The sequence below is a fragment of the Nuphar pumila genome, chromosome 10, assembly GCF_984573655.1.
Source record: "Nuphar pumila chromosome 10, dmNupPumi1.hap1.1, whole genome shotgun sequence".
Lineage (NCBI taxonomy): Eukaryota > Viridiplantae > Streptophyta > Magnoliopsida > Nymphaeales > Nymphaeaceae > Nuphar > Nuphar pumila.
Genome location: NC_143258.1, coordinates 91397278 through 91423491, shown reverse-complemented (window position 1 = coordinate 91423491; position 26214 = coordinate 91397278). Strand labels below are relative to the sequence as shown.

Sequence of the window (26214 nt, the reverse complement as noted above, 5' to 3'; positions counted from 1 at the left end):
TATCAGTATCGGACTTGAATCGATTTTCAAAACGATTCAAAGAATCGGCTGGTTAGTATTTTTGAAGTGAGCCGAGCTGAATAGGTTTTTTTACTTTTTCAATATAAAAATTCATTCAAAAAATAATAAAATATTATTTTTGTGACATTGGCATTGTGCAAACACGATAGGAACCAGACCCACAATTAAATTGGCAAATAGTATCAACCCCACAATCCTTTCCTACAAAGGGCCCTCAAAGCACGTTCCTGCCATCCCATAGGATAATTCAGAGTTCAGATACAATCAGACCTTCAAACTCTGACCAGCATTACAAACATAGGGACTTTTCTTGGTGTAGGGAAACCTTGAGAAAAATTTAAAAAAATCTTTCCAAAAATTTGAAAAGTCAAAAATAAAAAGATAAAAGTAGTACCCATGAGGGTTCCGCTCATTTGGTAAGGGTGACTTGCCAACACCACTAAGTTGGAATCCCTTGCATTGGGTGAGTTCAAAATCCACAGGTGTGAATCCCTTGCATCAAGGCCGAAGTTGGTTGTATTTTCCAGTGAGCAAGGGTGACCTGGGATTTTTATACCAATCAGCTCGTGAGTGAGTGAAGCTGTTTTCTCCATCATGTAGTGGTTGACATCTTGTAATGTGGACTATATAGTTATTTTTATGAGGTTAAAATTTGTGAACACCATTGTGAATTTTTTTCCAACTGAATTATATAGACGAGCAAATTGCTCTGCTTTCTTGCATGGCACCCACTTAACTAGTCTTCCAAAAATAACAAATAAAATCGATTCTTTGAAATGGAGAGAGACTAGAGAGAGAGAGAGAGAGAGAGAGAGAGAGAGAGAGAGAGAGAGAGAGAGAGAGAGAGAGAGAGAGAGAGAGGCGTTACAGAGGATCAGGTGCAATCACGTAAGTGTGCCGTCTGACTGCCCTCCATCTCTGGGGTACATCCCATCAGCTGTAGAGCCCAACAGAAGATGGAGAGCAGTTCAGGTGCAGCGGCACACTAAAGTGTGCAATGCGATTGCACCTGATCTACTGTCACATGTTATATGGATCTAAGAAAACTTCGAAACCCAAAGGCCACAATCCCATATGCAATAAATGCACACGATAAACCTAGCAGTCGACGGGTAGTCATGCCTGTGCTTTTACTCTAAGCAACTTTGAACTTCCCTAAGCCTCTTCAATGCAGATGCGGTACATTTTGGTAATGCCTGTGCTTTTATTCTAAGCAACTTTGAACTTTGGATCCTTCGACCATTTCAAAAATTCACGCACCAAAATCAACGAGCCAAACATCGGCAGCTCAATCGTCCCCACTGTTCGCCACACCCCCTTTCTGCCACGCCCACTCCACTGTTTAGCTCAATACCATCAACCCCAGACCTCATCTTCCCCAATCGCCTTCTTTGCTTTAATCTACTTTCAATGAGTCGGTTACCAACGAAGTAGAAGGTGAAAAGGGCGCTCGGTGACCCCTTGGGCCCTTCCTTAATTCCTTTTAATCGATTCATCAGTCTCTCTCTCTCATCACAAGGCCAATAATGCCGCCGGGTCCAAAGAAGAGGAAAAATGAGAAGAGGAAAAGGGAGACAGCCTTGCATGAGGGTGCACTAACTAATATTCCAGGTTCCACCATCTTCTCTTGCTTCCCTTTTCTCAACATTCGTCACTTCCCCCACATCAATTATTTATCTATTCTTTCTTTCCTTTTATGATTCGTTTCACTGTTTATTTATAGAGGTAGTTGGTGGTGATGAGATAAAAGGAGAATTGGAAAAGGGTGGTAGTGTTCTTGACCATGATGACGATGATGCCTCTTCAAGGTCGTGGGATTCAAAGCAAACGAATCCTGATTGCTCAAACTCGACAATAGAGGACCCCCCACATCTTCCTCTTGGTGATTCGATCGATAAAACGACAGAAAGCATTGAAGTTTCTAAGATGGATCAGAAGGCTGAGGGAGTGGAAGAGGCTGTTATTGTTGCGCAGGAATTGGAGGAGAAGAGTGGAGCCTTGGAAGGGGATGGTCAGTTGGAGGATGGGAAAATTGATGTTGAATTTGTTGAGCCGTCAAAGGATGATCAGAAAAAGGATAGTAGTAGCAGTAGTAGTTCTAGTGAGGATGGGAGCTCGGACAGCGATGGAGAGAAGGATAAGGAACCAGGGAAGCCGATAATTCCTTCAGGCGCTCTGGAGGTCGTGGCAGATGCGGTTAGTACTGAACTGCTTGAGGTTGAAGTTCCAATTGAGAGTTCTGGCTTGGAAAACATTGTTGAAGCCGGAAAGGGAGAAAGCGCAGAGAGTGATGCTATTTCGGCTGTTTCGAGTTCGATTGAGTCAACGAAAGAGGAAATCACAGAAAGTATTATTTCAGCTGTTGCGAGTTCGATCGAGTCAACGAAAGAGAAAATCACAGAGAGTATTGGCAATTCTTGTGTTGTAATCTTGGTTGAATCAACAAGGGAGGAAATCGCAGAGACCGTGGCTTTGTCTTCTTCGGTGGAGGTTAATGAGGAAGTCGAGCAACAGGCGGTAATTGTTGCAGAAAAACCCATTGGTGAGCCCTCTAAGGATCATGAGAAATCAGAAAGCACGCAAATAGAGGTTTGTCATCAGCTATACGGAGTTCTTTTCCCCCATTCTTTTGTTAATAGGTTTTGTTTGGGCTTTTGGTCGATTGAATTTGAATTTAAGGGAGACTGATGTTTGTTGCTTCAATGTTTCCGTTGGTTTTTGCAGAGAACTTTACCACCACCAATTGAGAAACGAACTTCCTGGAAGAGTTGTTGTGGACTCTTTGATGTTTTACTCGGCTCAAACAGATAAAACAAGGTGAAACGAGTTGTGCAATGTTCATGTCTATTAATGATAACGTTGATAACCGTTCTTTATGTTAATGGTTAGCATAACCAGTATGAACTCTATTTATCTTTTATATTGCTTCCGATAATGTGCAGTTTCCTTTCTTTCTTTGATTAAGTTATCTGCTTTCTCCATCTGTATGAATTCTTGCAATGGGGATCCTTCTCCACAGCATACCTTATTTTTTATCTGCTATACTTTGTGTTGTGGCTGCACATTGGTTTTGTAAAATCTTAAGTGTTTGGACGTGAATAGAAAGCATGCTTGGATTCTGAAAATGCCAAGTAAAGTACATAGATCGGTCATGTTATGGTCAGGAATAGAGATCATGAAGCATTTGTGCATCTAAACTTTTTGAGTTTATTTAAACTCTTGATTTGGAATAAAGATTGGCATGTTCTATTGCTCATCGAGTTATGAAGATTACATCACAACAATGTGAGGGAAGTGTTGCTTCTACTGAATTTTCAAGTCTGTATTTTTGTTGAAAGGAATTGATGGACATGGTTACGACGAAATCTGAAATGAGTTAGAATGAATTGGAGTTTTTTCTTGTGTGGGAGCACTTAGTGGTTCCTCCATGGATTCTCACATGGGATTAGTGAGAGAAACAAGGGATGAATCAGTATAGGGTATTAACTTTCTAGAAGTCTCCAAGAGGATCTGAATCTGTCATCCGACAAAGAATTGGCTAATATCTCCTCCTTGTGGAGGAAACTGAAGCAGGGAAAATGAAGGAATTAGTGGGGACAAGATTCCTTGTCTGTTTTTCCTTTTGTTTTATCCATTACCTCATGGCAAACAGCCAAATGTCACTTTCTTTTTCCACTTTAGATCATTCTGTTATTAAGCTTTTCTTTTCTTTCCTCTTTTTACCTCTGGAGAAAGAGTAGGATATATGAAAAAATAAAATAGAAACTCAAATAAAACAACTCAGCAAAATTAAATATGTGAAGGACAAGTAAAATGCAAAGCAACATCAGCTAGGATTGTCTAACATTATAGCCGAAAAAAAAACTGATGACATTATGATGATGTCAGCTTTGACCATGCCTTTCTATACGAGAAAGGAAAAGAAAGGAGACAAACAGATTGGAACAAAGAGCATAAAGGAAAATGGATCAAAATTTTATACACATACATGCATATGCGGCCTGTGACAACCAGCATAAAAACTTAGTCATACCCTATGAATATGAACCAATATGAGAATTTTGTGGGGGTGTTCCCTACTGAGCGACGCGCTGTACTATATAGGCCCGGAGGCAGTGATAAATGGGCAAGGGTTGCTAGGTCGTCGCCCATAAGCGACGCGTCACACCGGCGCCCGGGTGTGGTGTCAAATAGGCAAGGATTCCCTCACTTTGTTGGACGGGTGGGGGTAAAGAAGTTAGTCCAAGACCATAAAATTAGGTTAGCCACTTGGAACTTAGTAGATGTTATGTGTAGGAGAAAGATTGATATTTTATGTCTACAAGAGACCAAATGGGTAGGTGAGAAAGCAAAAGTGATAGAACCTTGGGGATATAAGATTTGGTATGCAGGAATAAATAGGAATAGGAATGGAGTAGGGATTGTTATGAGTCGTGAGTTTATAGATAATGTAGTTGAGGTTCGTAGGAAGGGTGATAGGATTTTACTTATTAAATTAGTATTAGGTACGGATATTATTAATATTATTAGTGTTTATGCACCTTAAGTAGGTTTAGATGATTCCATTAAGAGTCAATTTTGGGAACATTTAGATGGAGTAGTACAAGGGATATCTTATGGAGAAAGGCTTTTCATCGGCGGTGACCTTAATGGGCATGTAGGCATTAGTAGGGATGGATTTGAGAGTATCCATGAAGGCTATGGTATAAGAGAAAGAAACGAAAGTGGAGAAAGGATTTTAAATTTTGGTTTGTCCTATGATATGATCTTAGCAAACACTTGGTTTAGGAAGAGAGAGTCTCACCTAGTAACATTTAAAAGTGGGGTTAATACGAGTCAGATAGATTTTTCCTACTTAGAAAGAGAGATAGGGGTTGTTGCATCAATTGTAAGGTTATACCGGGAGAAAGTGTAGTTACACAACATAGAGTCTTAATTTTAGATCTTAGAATTAGACAATGCCGCAAAAGGGATAGACATAGGATAGATCCTAGAATTAAGTGGCGGGTACTGAAAGGAGCTAAACAGGGAATGTTTGTAAAGCAGGTAGTTAAGAAAGTTGATTGGTGTCTCGAGGAGGATTCAGAATCAATGTGGAATAAGATAGCGGGTGGCATGAGAAAGGTGGCTAAGGAAGTATTGGGTGAGTCTAAAGGCGGTGCACCGTTAGGTAAGGATACATCGTGGTGGACCGAGGATGTCAAATTAGCTATTAAGGCTAAAAGAGTCTTATAGAAATCTAAGTAAGAGTCGTGATAATGAGAATTTAGAAAAGTATATAATATCAAAGAAAGAAGCTAAAAAAGTAGTTCGAAACGCGAGGGATAAGGTATATAAGGAGGTTTATGACAAGTTGGATACCAAAGAGGGCGAGAAGGATATTTATAGGCTTGCAAAGATGAGAGATAGGAAATCGAGGGATCTGGGTATGGTTAGATGTATCAAAGATGAAACACAAAGGGTTTTAGTCAAAGACGAGGAGATTAAGGAGAGATGGAAAGATTATTTTGATAAGCTATTTGATGAAAGTCATGCTTAGGATCTTGGAGACTTCTCCATTCATTTTCATGAGATGAATCGTGACTTCATGCGCAAGATTTAAAAGAAAGAAATTGCAGAGGCTTTGAAGAAAATGAAATCAAGAAGGGCAGTTGGCCCAGATAGTATACCTATCGAGGCTTGAAAATGCTTGGGAGAGAAAGGTTTAGAATGATTGACTAATCTTTTTAACAAGATTTAGCGGACAAATAAGACGCCTAATGAGTGGAGGAAGAGTACTTTGGTGCCTCTATATAATAATAATGGTGATATACAAGATTGCACAAACTATCGTGGTATAAAACTCATGAGTCATACTATGAAACTTTGGGAGAGGGTGATTGAGTCTAGGTTGAGGAAGGTTGTCATGATATCAAAGAATCAATTTGGTTTTATGCCTGAAAGATCAATTATGGAAGCTATACATCTTCTTAGACAACTTATTGAGAGAAATAGAGAGAGGAACAAAGATTTGCATATGGTTTTTATTGATTTGGAGAAGGCATACGATAGAGTACCTAGGGACGTTCTCTGGTGGACAATGATGAAGAAAGGTGTTTCTATCAAGTACATTAGTATAATTAAAGATATATACGAAGGAGTAGTAACCAATATCCACACTTATGGAGGGGTGACAACCAATTTTCCTATAACGGTTGGGTTACATCAAGGATCTGCATTAAGCCCTTTCCTATTTGCTATAGTGATGGATGAGCTTACGAGATCAATTCAAGAAAATGTGTCGTGGTGTATATTGTTTGCTGATGATATTGTTTTGATTGATGAGTTTAGAGCTGGGGTTAATGCTAAGTTAGAATTATGGAGACAGACATTGGAAGCAAGAGGTTTTAAGTTGAGTAAGAGTAAGACAAAATATATGGAATGTCGGTTTAGTAAGCAACGAAGTAGTGCTGGGAGTGTAGTGAAGCTTGGTGAGAAAGAAATACCGGTGGATGACTGTTTCAAATATTTGGGATCTATCATTCAAAAATATGGAGAAATTGATGGAGCTGTAAATCATAGGATAAAGGTTGGGTGGATGAAATGGAAAAGTGCAACTGGAGTGTTGTGCGATCGTAGAATGCCATTGCGGTTGAAGGGAAAGTTTTATAGGACGGCTATTAGGCCCGCTTTACTATATGGTACAGAATGTTGGGCTGCCAAGAGACATCATATTCAAAAAATGAGTGTAGCTGAGATGCGTATGCTGAGATGGATGTGTGGAAATACAATAAAAGATAAGATTCGGAACGAGGAGATATGTCAGAAGGTAGGCGTTGCACCCATTGAAAATAAGATGAGAGAGAATCGTTTACGGTGGTTTGAACATATTCGGTGAAGGCCTAATGATGCTCCAGTTAGAAGGATGGAGAAATGGGAAAATATATTAGTTAAAAGAGGTCGGGGTTGGCCTAGGAAGACATGGATGGAGGTGATAGGAAAGGATATGAATGCTTTGAACCTCACCGAGGACATGGCATTGGATAGAAATGATTGGAGAAGGATTCATGTGGAAGACCCAGAATGATTTTCTTTTTTGGTTCATATCGCCGACCCCAATTGTTTTGGGATGAAGGCGTAGTTGTTGTTGTTGTTGTACATGCATATGCCTACATCTGGCCCTTTTGTCATGGAATGCATAGAGAATTCGTTGGTGACCTAATGTGATCCTTCTTGTTGATATCATGAGTGTTCCACTTTATTATAACATTTTTATCATGCCATAGAGAACTGGAAAAGTCTTGCAGCTTGGAGATAAATTTCTGACATGTGGAACCATAAGGAAAAATGTATTTACTTTAGCAGCAGAAAAATTACCAAATTATAACTTTTGTGTTCGAACTGAATGGCTGTGAGGGTTGAGCATTGAAAATCATGTTAACTCTAGGTCTATAAAGGCTGCTATGTTCTTAGGGACTTTTAATTAAAATGTGATTGTGATTACCATCAAAAGCATACAAGGTCACACAGATTTGGCTGTGTTTACAGGAATACAGCCATTTTCATGGAGTATCCAATTATTACTAGTATGTAAGGGGGTATTTTTCAGCAATAAAAATGGATTATCTGTTTGACACAGCATGCAAGTTTTAAATTTGTCAAACATAGGAGGGTACCTTGGATCTACTTTTATTAAATCCAACTCACATTACATTTCCTGAGTTACTAGTCCTTATCTAGCATTTTAGGCCCCAGTAAGCTATCTCAGGTTGTTATTGGTTTGAAATCTTTGAGTGCCTTCTCTTGCTAGGGATAGGAAGGTATTATTTTCATTAAACAGGAAATATGCAATACCTATTCAGTGGGATTTGTGCATGGTCAAATGATATAGATGTTTTCTTGGCCTTTTATCTGTTTTCTAATTCCGTTATCCAGGCAGTGGCTTTCTCCTAGAGATGGTGGTTACCTGCTTGGTAGATCTATCCTAGGAAAAAACCATTTTCCTTGGTAATTTTCAGAATAACTAATGCCGTTTCCCAAGTAAGTCGATGTCATTTTGCAATGTTTCTAACAGTAATTCATTTATGAAATTGTTTAGCTCAGTACAGATATAGATTTGTTTATGATTATATCTACATAACCTTTTCTTACCAACTTGACTTTAGAAGCTTTCTATATAACAGCCAGTGTTCTCACTTCCCATTAAACACATTTTTACCTAGTAGATATGCCCATCTTGTAACTGAACTATAAATTATAGTAGGCAAACTCATCCTTGCCGAATCCTCAAGGGATTGCCTTCCTTGGCAAATCATGATTAGTCAGGACAAAATTCGGTCAGCCTCATTTTGCAAACTTCTTGCTAAACGATGACTAATCGACAAAATCACAAATCATGATTAATTGGCAAAATTGTGAATATCACATTAAAAATTATAAGCCACCATATTTTAGAATATAAATAAATGAAACTTATCCAATTATTCTCTTAAAATCAGGACATGTTAATATCTTAATTATACAAGAAAATCATGTCAAAACTATTTTGCCTCTAAAATTCTAAATAGATATCAAGTAAGAACAGCTGAAGCAATTTGTAGAACCTATCAATAGCAAAAGTATCGAAACTAATGAAATTTAAAGCAAATATACTGTAAACCTTATTCTAAAAAAGTTAGTTTGTTTAGCTTATTATTGAACTTGTTAACTAATACTAAATATACATAGGGTATTCTCATTTCTTTATTATGTTATATATAAATATAAATAAATTTTTTAAACATATTATCTTTTTCTATAAACACTACCTCTCTCTCTCTCATTGCACAAACACTTTGTCCTGTAGTAGAACCTCCATATTGATGCTTTTATCAGCAACAATGTTCAAAGAAATCATCTGTAAGGGATGTCATGATTCAGTGATGGTTTGGCTGATGAATTGTCAGTCACAGCTACACTGCTGTTAGTGACGTGACTTTTGTTTATGAAATCAATCTTTTCTCATGATCACTGTCATTAAATCATAGTTGTCAATGAAGCTTTTGTGCAAGTTATGTGACAGTTCTCATAAAGTTCCAAGTCAGTAAGAAACACTGCATGAATTTTGCATACCTAATGTGCATTCATCTTGAGGAGTATTAGTTCAAGGATGCATTGATATTACGTGTATTTTTTCATGTCTCCCCATTGGGTACGTACAGTTTTATTTTTTCCTTTGGGCTAAGCATCATTATTAGCAAAACATTGCATTTTATTAGTATTTCATTATTACAATTAAATTAGTCGGGATCTTTTGCACTAATATGGATTTTAATCTTTAACAATGTTCTTCCTAACAGCTATCCATATTCTAAACTTGTATACATTTTGCTTTCAAGAATTCAGTCAACAGATCATATGTCAGGGAGGCAACATCATCAAACTTACATGGTTAAGTTCTATTTCACTGTATGAAACTGTGATACCATCCAACTTGAACTAGATAAACATACAATTCAAGATCCATGGACACAATTTCTTGCAGTTAGGAGCTTCTCTTTGTTATTTATCAATGGCAATAAGTAACCTGACTTTGACCAATAATGATTGATTATCCTAAATTCTGGAGAATATATTCCATATTCCTTACTGTTTGAATGAAGTATTTCACTTGAAGTGGGTTCTAGTAATTTACTGATAACTCTTCCAGTTGATCATATCTAGCATGTACCATGTAATTGTATGTAGAGAACAAGGTCCTCAAGAATAAATACTTCAAATTTGAAATATTGTTGGGATGCTGTTGAAGAAATTCTCAGTAGTTGTGTCATTGTTCCTTTTTTATTTGTTATGCCATCTTCTGTGTCCACAATCTAATAGATGAATTTGTTCCTTTTAGTTTTTAGCATTATCCATCAGGTTTACCTAAAATTAAAAATAGTATGTTTCTAAATCACCCAACTTTCATCAGTTAGTATACTGGTTTTTGTCCGAATCCCAGTAGTTTATTAAATTGCTTCGCGTCTCTTTCCTGTAGAAAATCCTTTTTTTGTGATACATGAATTTATGCCATACAATATTTTTGATGAAGAGGAACAACCCCCCCGGTTGGAGTCCAACCTGGGACGAAGGGGCCAGCACCTTCTCCACAGGCCCGCTTCCTCTTTTTATATATTTTATTAGGTTTTTTCTTACAAATCAATAAAATAGCGTAAACTTTTTATGATCAGTCTTTTGGGTATCTAATCTTCACTTCATTCTCTTTCTGGTTAAGCTTTTGTTTGTTGAACAGTGAAGGAGCATGATTATACTGACGTAGATGTTTTAAGTGCTAGTATTTCCTTTGACTAATCAAGCAACAAAAATACTCTTCTCTAAATTTATTTAGTGGGTCACATTGCACAGGCAGATTTATACAAATCCTGGAGCCCATGACGTGCTATTTTCAACAAATGTTTTAGTACATGAGATCAGCTTTTTCTTTGTTTTGAACCAAGTTCATGGGAGCTTCATTTATGTTGATGAAGTTTGGAAGGTGAACAAGCAATCATTGATCCCTTTACAATGTTATTTCTTCTTATGGTTAAGTCTATCAGTAAGCTTACCTCAAGCAATGGACTCATAAATGTCCTTTCTCACCTTTTTTCATCTCTCTCTCTCTCACTCACATGGGCTAACTGTTAAAATATGATGTATATTTATATATATCTATATATATAGATTACGACACATATACATATATATGATATATATATGTCTACGTGTCTATCTATATATATAAATATATATATATATATATATATATATATATATATTTATTTATTTATTTTGTAAAACCCCACAGGGGTATTTCTGTCATTTCACCTGTACACGCATATCATTGATATGTTTTTTCTTTTCTTTCTTTTTCCTTTTTCTATTTTTTACTTTTTTCTTTTTTACATTTGAGAGGGGTCCACATAGAGTCGTTGGACCCCTCCAACGGTCATAAATATGACCGTTGGAGGGGCTCCAACGACTCTATGGGATCCCCTCCTTGGGTCCCTTGCTGTGTATAAATAAGGGGCACAGCCCCATGTATTTTCCAAGCTTCTTGTGAAGCATTCTATGAAGTGAAGAATATTTTTTGCCTCTTTTTGTGCTTGACCACTTTTGTGGTTTATTTTGCCCCTTTGTGGCCTCTTGTGTATGTGCGTGCTTCCGTGCTTTCGCTTGAAGACTTTGCCCCTTTTCATTTGGCACTTCATTACATGGTATCAAAGCCTTGGTTAAGAAGGCTTCATCGGATTCTACCTTGACAAGTAATACCTCTCCTCTCTCTTGTCTTATTAATTTGTTTTTCTAAATGGCCAACAAAGATGCAAAAATCGATCTATCATTCAAATTGGATGGGACCAATTACCGCATGTGGGCCGCCGCTATGGAGAATAATCTCAAAGGTAAAAAGCTTTGGGGTTATGTTTGTGGAACCATTTCGGAACCACAATTGAAGTTAACTAAATTTGAAGGAAATGAGGAAAAAGCTTTGAATGAAGAAGAAAAGGAAAAAACTATTCTTGATTATTCTTCTAAAATGGAAGATTGGGAAAGTGAACATGCTAAAATTTTAGCATGGTTCATGAATAATGTCGAGATGAAGATTTGTGCAAACCTTGCAAAATTCAAAAAGGCTAATGAAGCATGGTTTTTTATGAAAGGCATGTACACCCAAAGAGACCTTGCTAGGCATTTTTTTCTACAAGAAAAGGTAAGAGCTACCAAGCAAGGTGATATGAGCATTAGGGACTACTATAGTGCCCTATCCTCTTTGTGGGATGAACTTGTCCTTCTCGAACCACAATGGGAAGGAAGTGCTATTGCTATGAGACAAGAGCAAATGGAAAAAGAGAGGTTTTTTCAATTTATTCATGGGCTTCGTCCCGAATTTGAACAACTTAGAGGATCTCTACTTCATAGGGCCTCTACTCCTCTAAGTGATATTTTGGCCGATTTATGTCAAGAAGAAGCCCGTTTGGCCTTGAAAAGAGATGTTGATGAAGTGCATGCCGTGTCTAGACCCAGCAACAATGTGAGAACATATAAACCACTACATTTTTGGAAGAATAATGGTGGTGGAGGAAGAAAAATTATTTGTCATAATTGTAATGAACCGGGCCATATTCGTCCCGATTGCCCTAGATTCAAGAAGAAGGTGGCTTCCGTGGGGGAAACTCCTCCAATCATCAATGAAGATTCAAAGAAGGATGGTGACATAAAGGAGTCCATTGCTCATCTAATCGAAACTCTTCAACAATTTATAAAGATGAGCGCCTCTACATCATCCTCCTCACCTTCCACTTCCGGTGCCGCCATCTCCTCTTTTCCAGGTATGACCTTTTGGATTCTTGACTCGGGTGCCTCTTTCCATATGACTCCAAATGCATCACTTTTATCAAAACCAAGTCTCAATAAATTTAAATCATATGTATCCACCGCCGATGGAACATCTTTAAATGTTGAAGCTATTGGAAACCTTGAGAAAACTTATGATCAAAACAAAGAATTTTTTGTTCCCAAAATCTGAATTATTCCAAAACTTAATTTGAATCTTTTTTCGGTCTTTCAAATTATCGATTTTGAATGTAATGTCTCGTTTTCACCAACCCATTGCTATGTACAGGATCTCCGGTCCGGGAAGCGGATTGGGCAAGGCCATAGAAGAGGGGACCTTTACTATATGGATTTTTTGTCTTTGCCATCAAAATCATTTTGTAATCACGTTCAATCCAAAGATATTGAGACTTGGCATAAGAGACTTGGACACCCTAGTATTTTCAAGTTGTACCTTTTTCCGTTTTTGGAAAAATTTTGTAATACAAATACATTTACATGCAATGATTGTATTCTTGGTAAAATTCACTCTCTTCCATATTCTCATAGCAATTTTGTGTCAAAAAGGCCTTTTGAACTTGTGCATTCCGATGTATGGGGACCGGCACCCGTTATGTCCAAGGGGGGTTTCTCTTACTATGTTTCTTTTATTGATGATTTTACTAGATACACATGGGTTTACATTATCAAGAATAAATCCGATGTCTTCATTAATTTTAAAGAGTTTCATGCTCTTGTTCAAAATCAATTCCAACACAATATAGCCATTTTTAGGTCTGACTCAGGAGGAGAGTACATGTCTAAAGATTTTCAAAATTATTTTAAAACAAATGGAATTTTGCACCAACGATATTGTTCTAAAACTCCGCAACAGAATGGTCTTGCGGAAAGAAAGTATAGACATTTAATCGAAACCACAAGAACTCTTCTTGTGTCTAAAAATGTTCCTAAAAACTTTTGGGCCGAAGCTCTTCTTACCGCAACATATCTTGTGAATTGTATGCCCTCCTCTTCTTTAAAAAATGTTTCCCCCTTTGAAAAACTTTTTAAAATTACTCCTGATTTTAATAGACTAAGAATCTTTGGATGCAAATGTTTTGTACTTAGTTTAGGACAAGATAAGCTGTCACCTAAAGCTATTGAATGTGTGTTCATTGGCTATGGTGAGAATAAAAAAGGCTATAGATGCTATGATATTCGAAACAATAAATTATGTGTCGAGAAATGTAAACTTTATTGAAGATCAAAATGGTTTCGATATCCACACATCTAAGGAAGACATCGATTATTCTTTTCTATTCGACTTAGCTCCTAGGATTGAGTCTCCTGAGGCAATCACTTGTGATACTAGCTGTGATGGAATTTTACATTATAATGATATACCACAACATGAGAATACTTCCCAAAATGAAAACCTTAATGATATAAATGTATATACCCGGCGGATAGGAAATGAACATCAACCTGCCATTGACATATACTCTCAAGACTTCTCTTTAGAAGAATCTATTGATAACAATCCACCTAGGAGATCTTCTCGTACTAGTAGGCCACCACAAAAATTTGTGTCTTATGAATCTTTTTCGCCGAATTATAGGGCCTGTCTCATGTTAATACATTCGTATCATGAACCTACCTCATTCAAGGAAGCTAAAGATCACCCACATTGGATTGAAGCTATGAAAATCGAATTAGAGGCTCTTAACAAGGCCCAAATCTGGAGTATTATTCCTCAACCTTTAGGAAAAAAAGCAATTGGGTGTAGATGGGTATATAAGGTCAAAACCAAATGTGATGGGTCTCTTGAAAGATACAAAGCTCGTTTGGTTGCAAAAGGCTACGCCCAAGAATATGGGATTGATTATGAAGAAACCTTTGCTCCTGTAGCCAGGATGACTAGTGTTCGAACCCTAATTGCTTTAGCATTCATCAAACAATGGCCAATATATCAACTTGATGTTAAAAATGCATTTTTAAATGGAACTCTGTGTGAAGAAGTCCTTATGGACCCTCCGCCGGGTCTTGAAATTGGGAAAGGTAATATTCTAAAATTAAACAAAGCTCTCTATGGTTTAAAACAAGCACCAAAAGCTTGGTATGATCTTTTTAGTAAAGTAGTTCTTGATAATGGTTTCTCCTCATGTTACATATATACTGCTTTGTTTGTTAAATCTTCTAATGAATACATAAAAATTTTGTTATTATATGTTGATGACATGATTATCACAGGTAATGATAAGAAAGGTATTGATCTTATTAAAAATATTCTTAAGAAAAATTTTGATATGTCTGATCTGGGTTTTCGAAGGTATTTCTTAGGAATTGAAGTTGGATACTCCCCCAAGGGGTATGTCCTATCTCAAATGAAGCTTGCCTCTGACATTATTGCTAAGTCTGGGTTGACAGATGACAAAAGGGTGGAGACTCCAGAAGTAATCAATGCCAAGATGAGAGCCAATGATGACACTCCTTTAGCAGACCCCACACCTTATCGTCAATTAATTGGATCCTTAACATATTTATCTAGCACCAGGCCTGACATTTCACATGCAGTTCATAGTGCAAGCCAATTTCAGACTGCTCCTACCACTATTCACATGGCAGCAGTCATGAGGATTATCAGATACTTAAAAAATTCCATAACTAAGGGAGTATTCTTCTCCTCTTCTTCACCTCTTACTTTACTTGCGTATACTGACTCTGATTGGGGGGGGTAACCCCGATGATCGTATTTCTACCATAGGTTATTGTCTGTTTCTTGGGGAGTCGCTTATCTCCTGGAGGTGTAAGAAGCAGCGTAAAGTTTCTCTCTCGTCTACTGAAGCAGAATATCGTGCGATGGCCACTACCACAACTGAGATTATATGGTTAAGAAGCTTACTTAAAGATATGGGTGTCTCATTCTCAACTCCTTCAAAGCTGTGTTGTGACAACAAGAGCTCCATCTATATTGCTAGCAATCACACTTTTCATGAACGAACGAAGCATATTGAGATGGACTGTCATTATGTTCGAGATGAGTTCCTACGCGGCACCATTCAACTCCCATATGTTCCTACCGAATATCAGTTGGCGGACTTCTTCACCAAAGCCTTGCCTTCGCCTCGCTTCTACTTCCTCCTTAGCAAACTCTCGGTGATTTCACCATGTGTTTTGAGGGGGGGTGTTAGAATATGATGTATATTTATATATATCTATATATATAGATTACGACACATATACATATATATGATATATATATGTCTACGTGTCTATCTATATATATAAATATATATATATATATATATATATATTTATTTTGTAAAACCCCACAGGGGTATTTCTGTCATTTCACCTGTACACGCATATCATTGATATATTTTTTCTTTTCTTTCTTTTTCCTTTATTCTTTTTCCTTTTTTTATTTTTTACTTTTTTCTTTTTTACATTTGAGAGGGGTCCACATAGAGTCGTTGGACCCCTCCAACGGTCATAAATATGACCGTTGGAGGGGCTCCAACGACTCTATGGGAGCCCCTCCTTGGGTCCCTTGCTGTGTATAAATAAGGGGCACAGCCCCATGTATTTTCCAAGCTTCTTGTGAAGCATTCTATGAAGTGAAGAATATTTTTTACCTCTTTTTGTGCTTGACCACTTTTGTGGTTTATTTTGCCCCTTTGTGGCCTCTTGTGTATGTGTGTGCTTCCGTGCTTTCGCTTGAAGACTTTGCCCCTTTTCATTTGGCACTTCATTACACTAACTACTTTTTCACATTTTCCTCTTGGCTTCCATGTATATTATGTATATATTATGTACCAAAGTAGTAACACTTGAATCTTTATAAGCATATAAAAAATAAATTAATGAATTGTTAGTTGGGCATGAATTGGTGCAATATGTTTAATAACTTATGCACAGATATGGGGTCGAATTAGATAGCTGGAAGGTTATATTGCACTATTATAACTGAGGGCCAATGTTGTGAAAAGAGTTGCGGCATAGCGAGGCGCTCCACCAAAAACTGAGGCGAGGCGTAAGCCTTGAGGCGTAAAGCATAAGCCTCAATTTTTTCTTTTTGAAAACAAAAAAACTATAAAAAATATCCAGATGGATAATGGTTTCACTATAACCAATTAGAGATAAGATCAACATAGTTTTTTTTTCTTTCAGTAAAATACATTTTGGGTCGTGTGGTTGTGATGTGTATGAAGAGCCTAAAAAATCAACTGCAGGCAACACATCAAATTTACATGATTAAAAAAATCAGGTCTTTTTATGTTAAACAACGAAACAACTATATTTAATTTGGTTGTTGAATCTGTCTGTATATGGGAACTTCAGTCCCTTGGTTGAGCATATAGCACTTCAGTTCATTCTTAAGTGAAACTGGTCAAGTAAATCTGCTTGCAGGTTAGAGGATTGAGTGACTTGAGTGTGAGAGAGAGTTCATTGTCTAAAAAAAACTAATTATGTGACTTAGAAAAGATTATATGCATAATAGGATTGACAGAAAAAATAGATCATATAATATATATGTAATATACACCTGTCCAAACACAGAATATATATGTATATAACTGACAGAAACTGAAAATAGAAAAAAGGAAAAAGGAAGAAAAAAAAAGAAATAAAGAAAAAGAGGGAAAAAGAAAAAAATGTGTACCTTCTTCTTCGGCCTTCCTTTCGGCAGAGAGAGAGAGAGATGAGAGCAGGGAGAGACGAGAGAGCAGGGAGAGATGAGAGAGCGAGAGAAAAGGAGACCCTCGACCCTAATTAGGGTCGGCGCCTGATAAAAAGGGCCCAAATTTTGGTCAAATGGGGGCTTTGACCCCCATTTGACCAAAATAATAAAAGGGATACGCCTCAGGGCATATACGCTTTTTTTAGTGCCTCAAGGCACAAAGGCCCTTGCCTTGAGACGAGGCATGCTTTTTGCGCCTTGAAGTGCGTTTTTAACAACACTGCTGAGGGCCTTGGGGTTTGAACTTTGAATCCCATGGAGATTATCTCCCAAGCTCCTATCCGAATAAAAGAAAAAGAAAAGCTTATGAACAGATATGGCAATGGTGCCCTAACCATTGTCTTCGAATCAACTTTAGGAGCCATAAACGCTATCATATAAGTTTACTCTTGGTGAGATTGGACCTTATGAGTTGTCGTTTGAGGATGTATTCAGTGAGATTAGGCATGGTGAGTTGCCTTTGGAGGGAGGATGGATTAAAGTATCTATTGTCAGTTTTGTCTATTTTGAGATCATTGGTTGTTCAATTACTTGGTTATTGGGATGCCAAACTATGTTTGGCACCCGCTCAGGGGAGAAGGTGCTGACCCCTTCGTCCCAAGTTCAACTCTCATGAGTGTGCGGGTGGCTTTAACCGGTGGGCTTCATAAAGGCTTGGGTGTTGGTGACCCCACCCAGAGTTTATCTCGCAGGGGGGCAGACCCATTAAATTAATCAGTCCTTGACGAGGGTTATATTAAAATTGATGTAGTGGGGAGGATCGGCTGCCAAAACATCTGTTCGTGGAAATGGTTGGCACGACCCTTACGGTCGTGCGATATGCAGTGATAATAGGAAAAAGCCACCCAAAAATATGGGTGCTGTTTGTTTTCTTTTATTTCAATGGAACGCCAACTAAAACAAATGATGGAACTGATGGGAAGGAAGCAATAACAGTACGTGAATGAAAAAAAACAAGCTAATCAAATAAGGAATAAAAGAATATCTGAAAAGACCAAAAGCTGCTGAACCGAATGTTGCTGCAATCTTTGCTTTCTTTTTAATCTCCCCTTTCATGCAACCCTAAACAGGGTATTAATAAGTTGCAAACGGATCTGGAGCCCGGGTTTAGTCCCTGGACCCGAGACAAACTAGATGCTGCTGGATCTGGGGCGTCCTGACCTGTACTCTATGTGCTTGTCTGGAGTAGGTATGAAGAGGGACCTCTTCTCCACGTCTCGGTACAGGAATTTGGATCGGATCCACTACTTGGTTCCGATCCCCAATCCCAGGGTGCAAATCCGGTCCACTGCCTGGGTCAGGCTGTATGGATCCGGGTCCATCCTGCCCTGCATCAAAAATACTATGTACATATTCTTGATATACGTATGTTTATAAATATACGTATGTCAGGGGTATTCAGGTCATTTCATATAATGTATTTTAGTACAATCTATTAGTGATTGAAGTCTTTTTTTTTTCTTTTTGTTTTTTTATTGTTAAATCAATATGACTGTTGGGAGGCTAGTCCAACTAGTCATTGGACTGCCCCCAACGGTCATAAATATGACTGTTGGAGGCAATCCTTTATGTAATGTGAGGCTCTATAAATAGCGCCTCACCTCCTCTTGTATCTCTGCTTTTCTAAAGCATTTGTTGTGCCTTAATACAAATAATTTTTTTGTTATGCTGTTTTGAGCTTTATGCTTTTGTGTTCTTGTGGATTTCATATTTTTGTATCTCTTTTATGAGATTGTTGTTGGTTCATTAGAGACCATATTTATATTTGTGCACTTGTGTAGCTCTTTGTTGGCAGTGTATTTGCGCACTCTTGTTTCATTACAGGTTAACATATCTTCCTTGTAAAAGTTTCCTCATGGTCTAGCTTTATGCTTCATGGAAATGTACTTTGAAGGGATACTAATGTCACTAAAGAATGACGGTTGGGATACTCGACAAACTATGAAACCTTTGGTCTCAAATCCAACACACAAAAGAATGGGGGGCACCTTCCCATAATGTCCTAACTGTGAAATTCTAAGGAACTGCAAATCAGTAGCAGTTTCTTGTTTTTTAGCACAACAGAGGAGATTGGGGACCTCTATTGTTAAAGTAATGTGGCCAGAAAAACAATCTGTAATAAGTCACGCTCGAATCAATTCACCAATCTACCTCGTTCTCGACAACGAAGTCTAAGAAAAGAATGGCAACCATTGTGTCCTTGGACTCTTGGTCTTCTTTCGTCTTGATTCGTGCGATCACGAGAGACCATCACAGTCAACTAAAATGTTGTTATAAGCACTACCATTAGACTTTTTTTGAATTTCTCTGCTTGAAATTCTTTTAGAGGAAAGGATTTCTTTTTCTTTTAGAACCTTGACCATGTGAGCCTTGATTGTGCTTTCATTCATTATCCTTACGAGCTTAGAAAAGCAGGTGGTTAGGCAGAGACTCAATTGGTCGTGGTGTTAAAATAAATCCAATGGATCATCCTTATAGAGGAGGTAAGGGGTATGAGATTTCGATCTCGTATGTGTGGTTCAGCCTGCACAGGAAAGTAGAGAGAGAGAGAGAGAGAGAGAGAGAGAGAGAGAGAGAGAGAGATGCAGAATCGGCTGGGGTGGCACACAACTTGCTCGACCTCCAAACCCTAACATTTATAAAATACAAGGAGTATACAACGAGCCTTGTAATATCAGAGATATTACAAGGATGCCATTAATGAAGATGAATTTAGCATGTGTGTTTCATTTAATATGCCACGCATATGGATCTAGATCCAGATCCATACGCATGGTATATTTTAACACCCTCCCTCAAGTTGTACGTGATTTTGGAGCATGTACAACTTGCTCTTCAATAACCAAAATTGACGTCCTGTTAACCCTTTGGTAAACAGGTCTGCCACTTGATCTTCTGTTCGAACATGACGTAGTTCTATCTCCTTCATCTCGACTTTCTGTCGTATGAAATGTTGATCAATCTCAATGTGCTTCGTTCTGCTATGCTGGATAGGATTACATGCATTGTTTATTGCGCTTTGATTGTCACATAGAAGAAATGATCGAATAATTGTCTCCCCAAGATCACTCAATAAGTGTCTAATCCATGTGGCTTCTGTCGTGCCTGCAGCCATCGATCTGTATTTGGCCTCTGTACTCGATCGTGCCACTGCCTTTTGTTTTCTGCTGCTCCAGGACACTAAATTGTGTCTAATATATACACAATATCCAGAGACAGATCGTCTCTCATCTGGATCCCCTACCCAATCTGCGTCTGTATAAGTGATGAGTTCATGTCCTCTATGCAAATTATCGTTCTTGCGATAAACAAGTCTGTCTCCTATAGTTCCTTTTAAATAGTGTAGAATGCGCTTCACAACTTCCATATGACCCTCCGTTGGAGCATGCATAAACTGGGATACCTGATTGACAGCATAAACTATATCAGGTCTGGTAAAGGTCAAGTATTGTAACATCCCCACGAGACTTCTATACGTTGTAGGGTTGACACAAAGATGACCATCTTCAGAGGTCAACCTTTGATGTAATACACTAGGAGTACTGACTGGTTTGCAATTCGTCATCCCGGCTCTTTCCAGAAGGTCAAGAGTGTATTTTTGTTGCATGAGTGTCAATGTGTCTTGTTGTCTGTCAACTTCTACACCAAGAAAGTACCTCAACTCCCCTAAATCTTTCATCTTGAAAGTTTTCATTAAAAGCTGCTTCACGCCTTGCATATGATTATCTGAACTCCTAGTGATCACAATGTCATCAACATATATAAGAAGAAGTATAACAATGTCTGCCTTTTGGTAAATAAAGAGTGAGTGATCCAGAGGGCATCTTCTAAAACCATAACTCTGAATTTGCATAGAGAAACTTTCAAACCAGGAACGGGAGGCCTGTTTCAACCCATACAGAGATTTCCTTAGTTTGCACACCCAGGCAGTAGGATCATTCTTGGCATAACCAGGAGGTTGCTCCATATATACTTCTTCCTTTAAAGTTTCATGTAAAAATGCATTTTTAACATCCATCTAGCTAAGGCTCCAATCTCGATCGACTGCTAGGGATATGATGACACGAATAATACCCATTTTGACTACCGAACTAAAAGTTTCATCGTAGTCTTCACCATATTGTTGTGTGAATCCTCGAGCAACAAGTCGTGCCTTATATCTGTCAATGCCTCCTTCAGGCTTATACTTTGTTTTATAAACCCATTTTGAGCCAACTACATTCTTTCCTTCTGGTCGATGGACTATTTCTCAAGTCTGGCATTCATGAAGAGCTTCCATTTCTTCATTCATAGCTTCAGTCCAATGACGAGATTGAAGAGCTTGATTAAAACAAGTGGGTTCATCCTGTTTTGTGAGTTGAGACATAAACAACTGAAAATCAAGGGAGAAGGTCTCATAACTCACCCATCGTTGAATAGGATGCTTAATGCGTGACGGCCTTTGAGCCGGATCATTGGTGATGCTTTCCAGATTCCTCGACTCTGTATTTTTGTACCGTCTAGTGTATATCTGTCCAGAGAAGCGTTCTACTGGGGGTGGTTCAACTGGAGACTCAACTGGGGATAATTCAACATGCATCTGTGAGTCATTCAACTCCCTACTCAAGCCGAAGGAAGGACAATTTGTCTGACATGTTTCTCCTGTATTAGCAAAAAGATCTGCGCTCATCCATGGATCATATACTTCTAATTCTCGAGATGGCAACGCTGCAGAGTCATTGACCTGAAAATTTTGTTCGTCAAAAACAACATTTCTGGAGGTCCTAATACGTTTTGTAGTAGGATCATAGCATCGATAACCTTTGTACTCATCTGCATACCCAACAAATCTGCACTTGACAGCCTTGTCCTGAAACTTATTTCGCAGAGATGAATCAACATGTACGTAGCATACACAACCAAAAACACGCAGCTCATCGTAAGAGGGATGTTGCTCGAATAAATTATAATAGGAAGATTTCCGATCCAAAAGTGTCATAGGAAGACGATTTATGATATGAACAGATGTGTGAAAAACTTCTGTCCAGAGACTAACAGGCACATTGCTATCATGTAATATGCTCATCGCGCTCTCTACAATATGCTTGTGTTTCCTCTCCGCAATCCCATTTTGTTGAGGAGTATGAGGGCAAGAAACCAGTCGACTTATTCATTTATCCCGAAGAAAGGCAATAAACTCGTTCGATGAATACTCTCCTCCACCATCACATTGTAAATGCACAATATCACAAGCAAACTTTGTTTTGACCATCGAATGGAATTCTCGAAATATTTGAAAAACTTCATGCTTGTGTTTTAAGAAATATATCCAAGTATAACGGGAATAAGAATCAATAAAGATAACATAGTAACGGCTGCCAGAAAGAGAATGAATAGGTGCGGGTCCTCAAACATCAGAACAAATAATTTCAAATGGCTTTGAAGCTCTTTTATTTATAATATGAAAAGGAAGAACATGACTTTTGCAGAGTTCGCATGAAGAACATTTATTATTATTATAAAAAAATGAACATAAACTAGACTCTGGAAGGAGACCATCACGAAACCCCGACTACAATGTCCCAAACGACTATGCCAAGTATCTGACTTATTACAATAAGATGAATTAAAAACTTCCAATAAAGGAAAAAACAAAGACTCTGAAGGTGAAGACACTGAAGAATGCTTGGACGACTTCAAATGGAGAACTGAGACTGAAGACGAAGACACTGAAGGAATCTCCTTGAAGACGTACATGTTTCCTTGTCGCTCCCCCTTATCGAACGTCTTTTTCGTTCGTAGATCCTTAACATAAACAGAAGAGGGAGTAAATTCGACGGAAGAATTCATATCATCAACAAGTTTAGCTATAAAAACAATGTTCTTTTTAATATTAGGAGCAAAAAGGACATTGGACAAGTGAAATGAGGACTTTGACATAGGGATATGTGCACTGCCAGTATGACTAATGGAGTGATAAGTTCCATCTCCCGTAACTATACTACCTTTTTCAAAATAAGGCAATAAGTGAGATAACTTACCCGCATTACCTGTAACATGTGTGGCGGCACCTGAATCAACATACCATTCGCCTTGTTCATTTTGCTTGATCGTCATCTGTGACAATGCTGATAACAAAAGTTGTTGCACATCTGTGGATGACCCTTTTGTGTCCACGGTAGTAGCTGATTTATTCTCAATTTTGTTTATTTTTCCTCTATTCTGTAGATTAAACCAACAATCAACTTTCACATGTCCTCTTTTGTTACATAAGAAACAAGTGGGCACTCTCCTCTGATTCCCTGTATTAAAAACCCCTGAAATATTAGGTGTAGGCAAGATACCACGTGCTCCCTGCCCAAAACGTCCACGGCCTCTGCCTCCTTGATGCCCTCCATTCCCTCGTCCAAAACCTACATAAGTGTCCATGGCCAAAACTGAATGAGGACGAGCTGATTCATTTCCTTCTGCCCTTTGTTTCATAATCATTTCATGCTGAAGAAGTTTCGCTTGAAGGTCGTCAAAAGTGGGCAACTGCGGAAGACATGATAAAGCCGTGGTAAGCATGTCAAAATCAGGACCCAATCCATTGAGAAGTTGTTGAACTTTATCTTTATCTGCAATAGCACTTCCAATAACCGCCAATTGATCAGTAATACTCTTCAAGCGGCCTATGTATTCCATGACTGTCATGGATCCTTTCTTCAAACTTTGAAATTCATTTTTTAAGTACATAACTCAGGCTTCTGATATCTGAGAATATGTCTGAGACAACTTACTCCACAGATCCGCCGCAGTGCAATCATCTGAAAGAGTAACCAACACTTCTTGAGAGAGTGTTGACATAATATAAGCAACCAAAGACTGATCCCGCTTCCTCCAAGCTGTATATTCTGGATTCTTAATAGAAATGGTAATTGTGTCACCCTTCTCATCCTTGGTTTCCTGCAAAAGAAGGCGTGGTGGTATAAGAACTAAACTATGCAGTTGTTCATCGAGATCCTAACTACGTATAAAAGGAAGGATTTGCCTCTTCTAAGTCAAAAAATTAGAATGAGTAAGTTTTTCTGTAACGAGCTGACTCAAAAAATTTGCAGAGGGACCGGATGACGATGAGTAATCCATATCAATGGGACAATGAATAAGCAAACAAAACGAATGGAAAGAAACAAACAGGTTTGAGATCACTTAATCAATAAGTAATTTTTCCCTCTTTTTTTTTGCAGTTCAGAATCGAGATTGTAAACAGTTACAATCTGCCTGTAGGTGTTGTAGCAATAAAGAAAAATTTCTGGAATCAAAGAATTTCTGGAATCAAGGAATGAATCAAACTGACATACGTTAAAAGTTCTGGAAATCAAAGAATGAATAAAAAAATTTCTGGAATCAAAGACGTTAAAGAGTGGAAATCAAAGAGATTGTTATCACGTTAAAGAGTAGCAGACGTTAAAGAGATTGTTATCACGTTAAAATTTCTGGAAATCGAGAACTAGCAGAATAGAAAAAAATGGTGACTACAACCAAAAATTGAATCAAACAGGCTACAATCAGTCGTTTATGGCTGCAGTCAGAGAGGAGAATGAAAAGGGGAAAATGAAAAAGGGAAAAGATTGGGAGAGGAAGACAAGCCAAAACCTGTGATATTGCTGAACACAATCCTAATAGGATTCCGCAACCAGGGTGAGCTCTGATACCATATGAGATTTCGATCTCGTATGTGTGGTTCAGCCTGCACAGGAAAGTAGAGAGAGAGAGAGAGAGAGAGAGAGAGAGAGAGAGAGAGAGAGAGAGAGAGAGAGAGAGATGCAGAATCGACTGGGGCGGCACACAACTTGCTCGACTTCCAAACCCTAACATTTATAAAATACAAGGAGTATACAACGAGCCTTGTAATATCAGAGATATTACAAGGATGCCATTAATGAAGATGAATTTAGCATGTGTGTTTCATTTAATATGCCATGCGTATGGATCTGGATCCAGATCCATACACATGGTATATTTTAACAAGGGGTGCATGAAGGGCAATAGACCTTCGGTGTCACCTTGGGGGAAGCTCACCAAAGCAGGATTTGAATGCTATTAATGAAAATTGTAATTCACTATTCTTAACGATAGGGCCTGGAGACTTCTTAGTACATGCTATTGCTCTAGGTTTGCATATATCCATTGATCTTAGTAAGAGGTGCTTTAGATGCACATGGTTCCAAGTTAAGGCAAGAACACTTTCTGGCCAAGTCCGATTGATTGATCATAATGATATTGTGGAAATGCTTCACTGACCCATATATATAGAAACGGAACCAAAGTCACCTTGATACTAAACCTGATCGAGCTTTGGAACTGATTGAAAATAGGAAGATATAGGACAGGTGGCCAACCTCCTGGATAGGGCGATGTGCATGGACTAGGTGGATGCAGGTTGCAGTTCGCTAACCTTGGTGGGTTCCCTCCATTTAGTGATGACCTGTACTTTTACTGAGTCATAACTACTAGCGCACTCCGCTATCGAAGTCTACAGTTCCATGTAGATGTGTATAGTAATTATTTATGCTTTTGATAATGGATATTATGGTGCACTGATAGCAAAAGTGTAAGCATTTTGAAGCTTACGTGAATTAGTACACATCCATTGAGATGTCTGTCATGTAGTTTTCATTATATTAATTTTTGCCATCTGCCTGTATGTAACACAATTTAGCCTTGTAGGATATATGATTGATCGCCCAATTCAGAATTTTGGAGGTACTCATCAGTGTTGGAAGGATGTGCAAACAATCATTTCATGGATCGCTCAAGAAAATCCTTGTGCCTTTGTCAAGTTTGGTGCCATTTTAAGTAATAAGTTGGTAAGTTGTGTGGTCTTGGAGCCTGATTGGTGGTTTGCTGATTGTCATTCAACTGAAGGTTGCAGTAGTTCTTGTTTAGTCTTGTTATCTTAACTGGACTTTTGTTTGCATATATGATACCTGTGATCAATGTCCTTTGAAGGATTGGTTAATCGGGTTGTTCCCTTTAGAGTAAATGATGTTAGCATGTTCTTTGTGAGTTATTTGGAGCATATCAAACTGCATATTTGTGGTCATTTGTATATGATCTGTAGCACTTGAGGTTTTGATTTTGTAATTAGTAGTCATTGATGAAAATAAGTATGGTTGGTGTGGTCA

The 26214-nt window shown here is 38.1% G+C and overlaps 1 protein-coding gene across 2 annotated transcripts; it reads left to right on the top strand.

Annotated features, from left to right (window-relative positions):
• Positions 1-874: 874 nt before the first annotated feature.
• On the top strand, positions 875-26214 carry LOC149827344 (uncharacterized). Of its 2 annotated transcripts, none has more exons than XM_090019297.1 (4): positions 875-1632; positions 1751-2610; positions 2746-2838; positions 25757-26214. In XM_090019297.1, exons 1-3 carry the CDS (start codon positions 1548-1550, stop codon positions 2830-2832), a joined length of 1032 nt encoding a protein of 343 aa, XP_089875423.1. In that variant the 5' UTR covers positions 875-1547; the 3' UTR covers positions 2833-2838; positions 25757-26214. The 2 variants fall into 2 exon arrangements, with proteins under 2 accessions (XP_089875423.1, XP_089875422.1); XM_090019296.1 differs by having other exon boundaries at positions 1745-2610.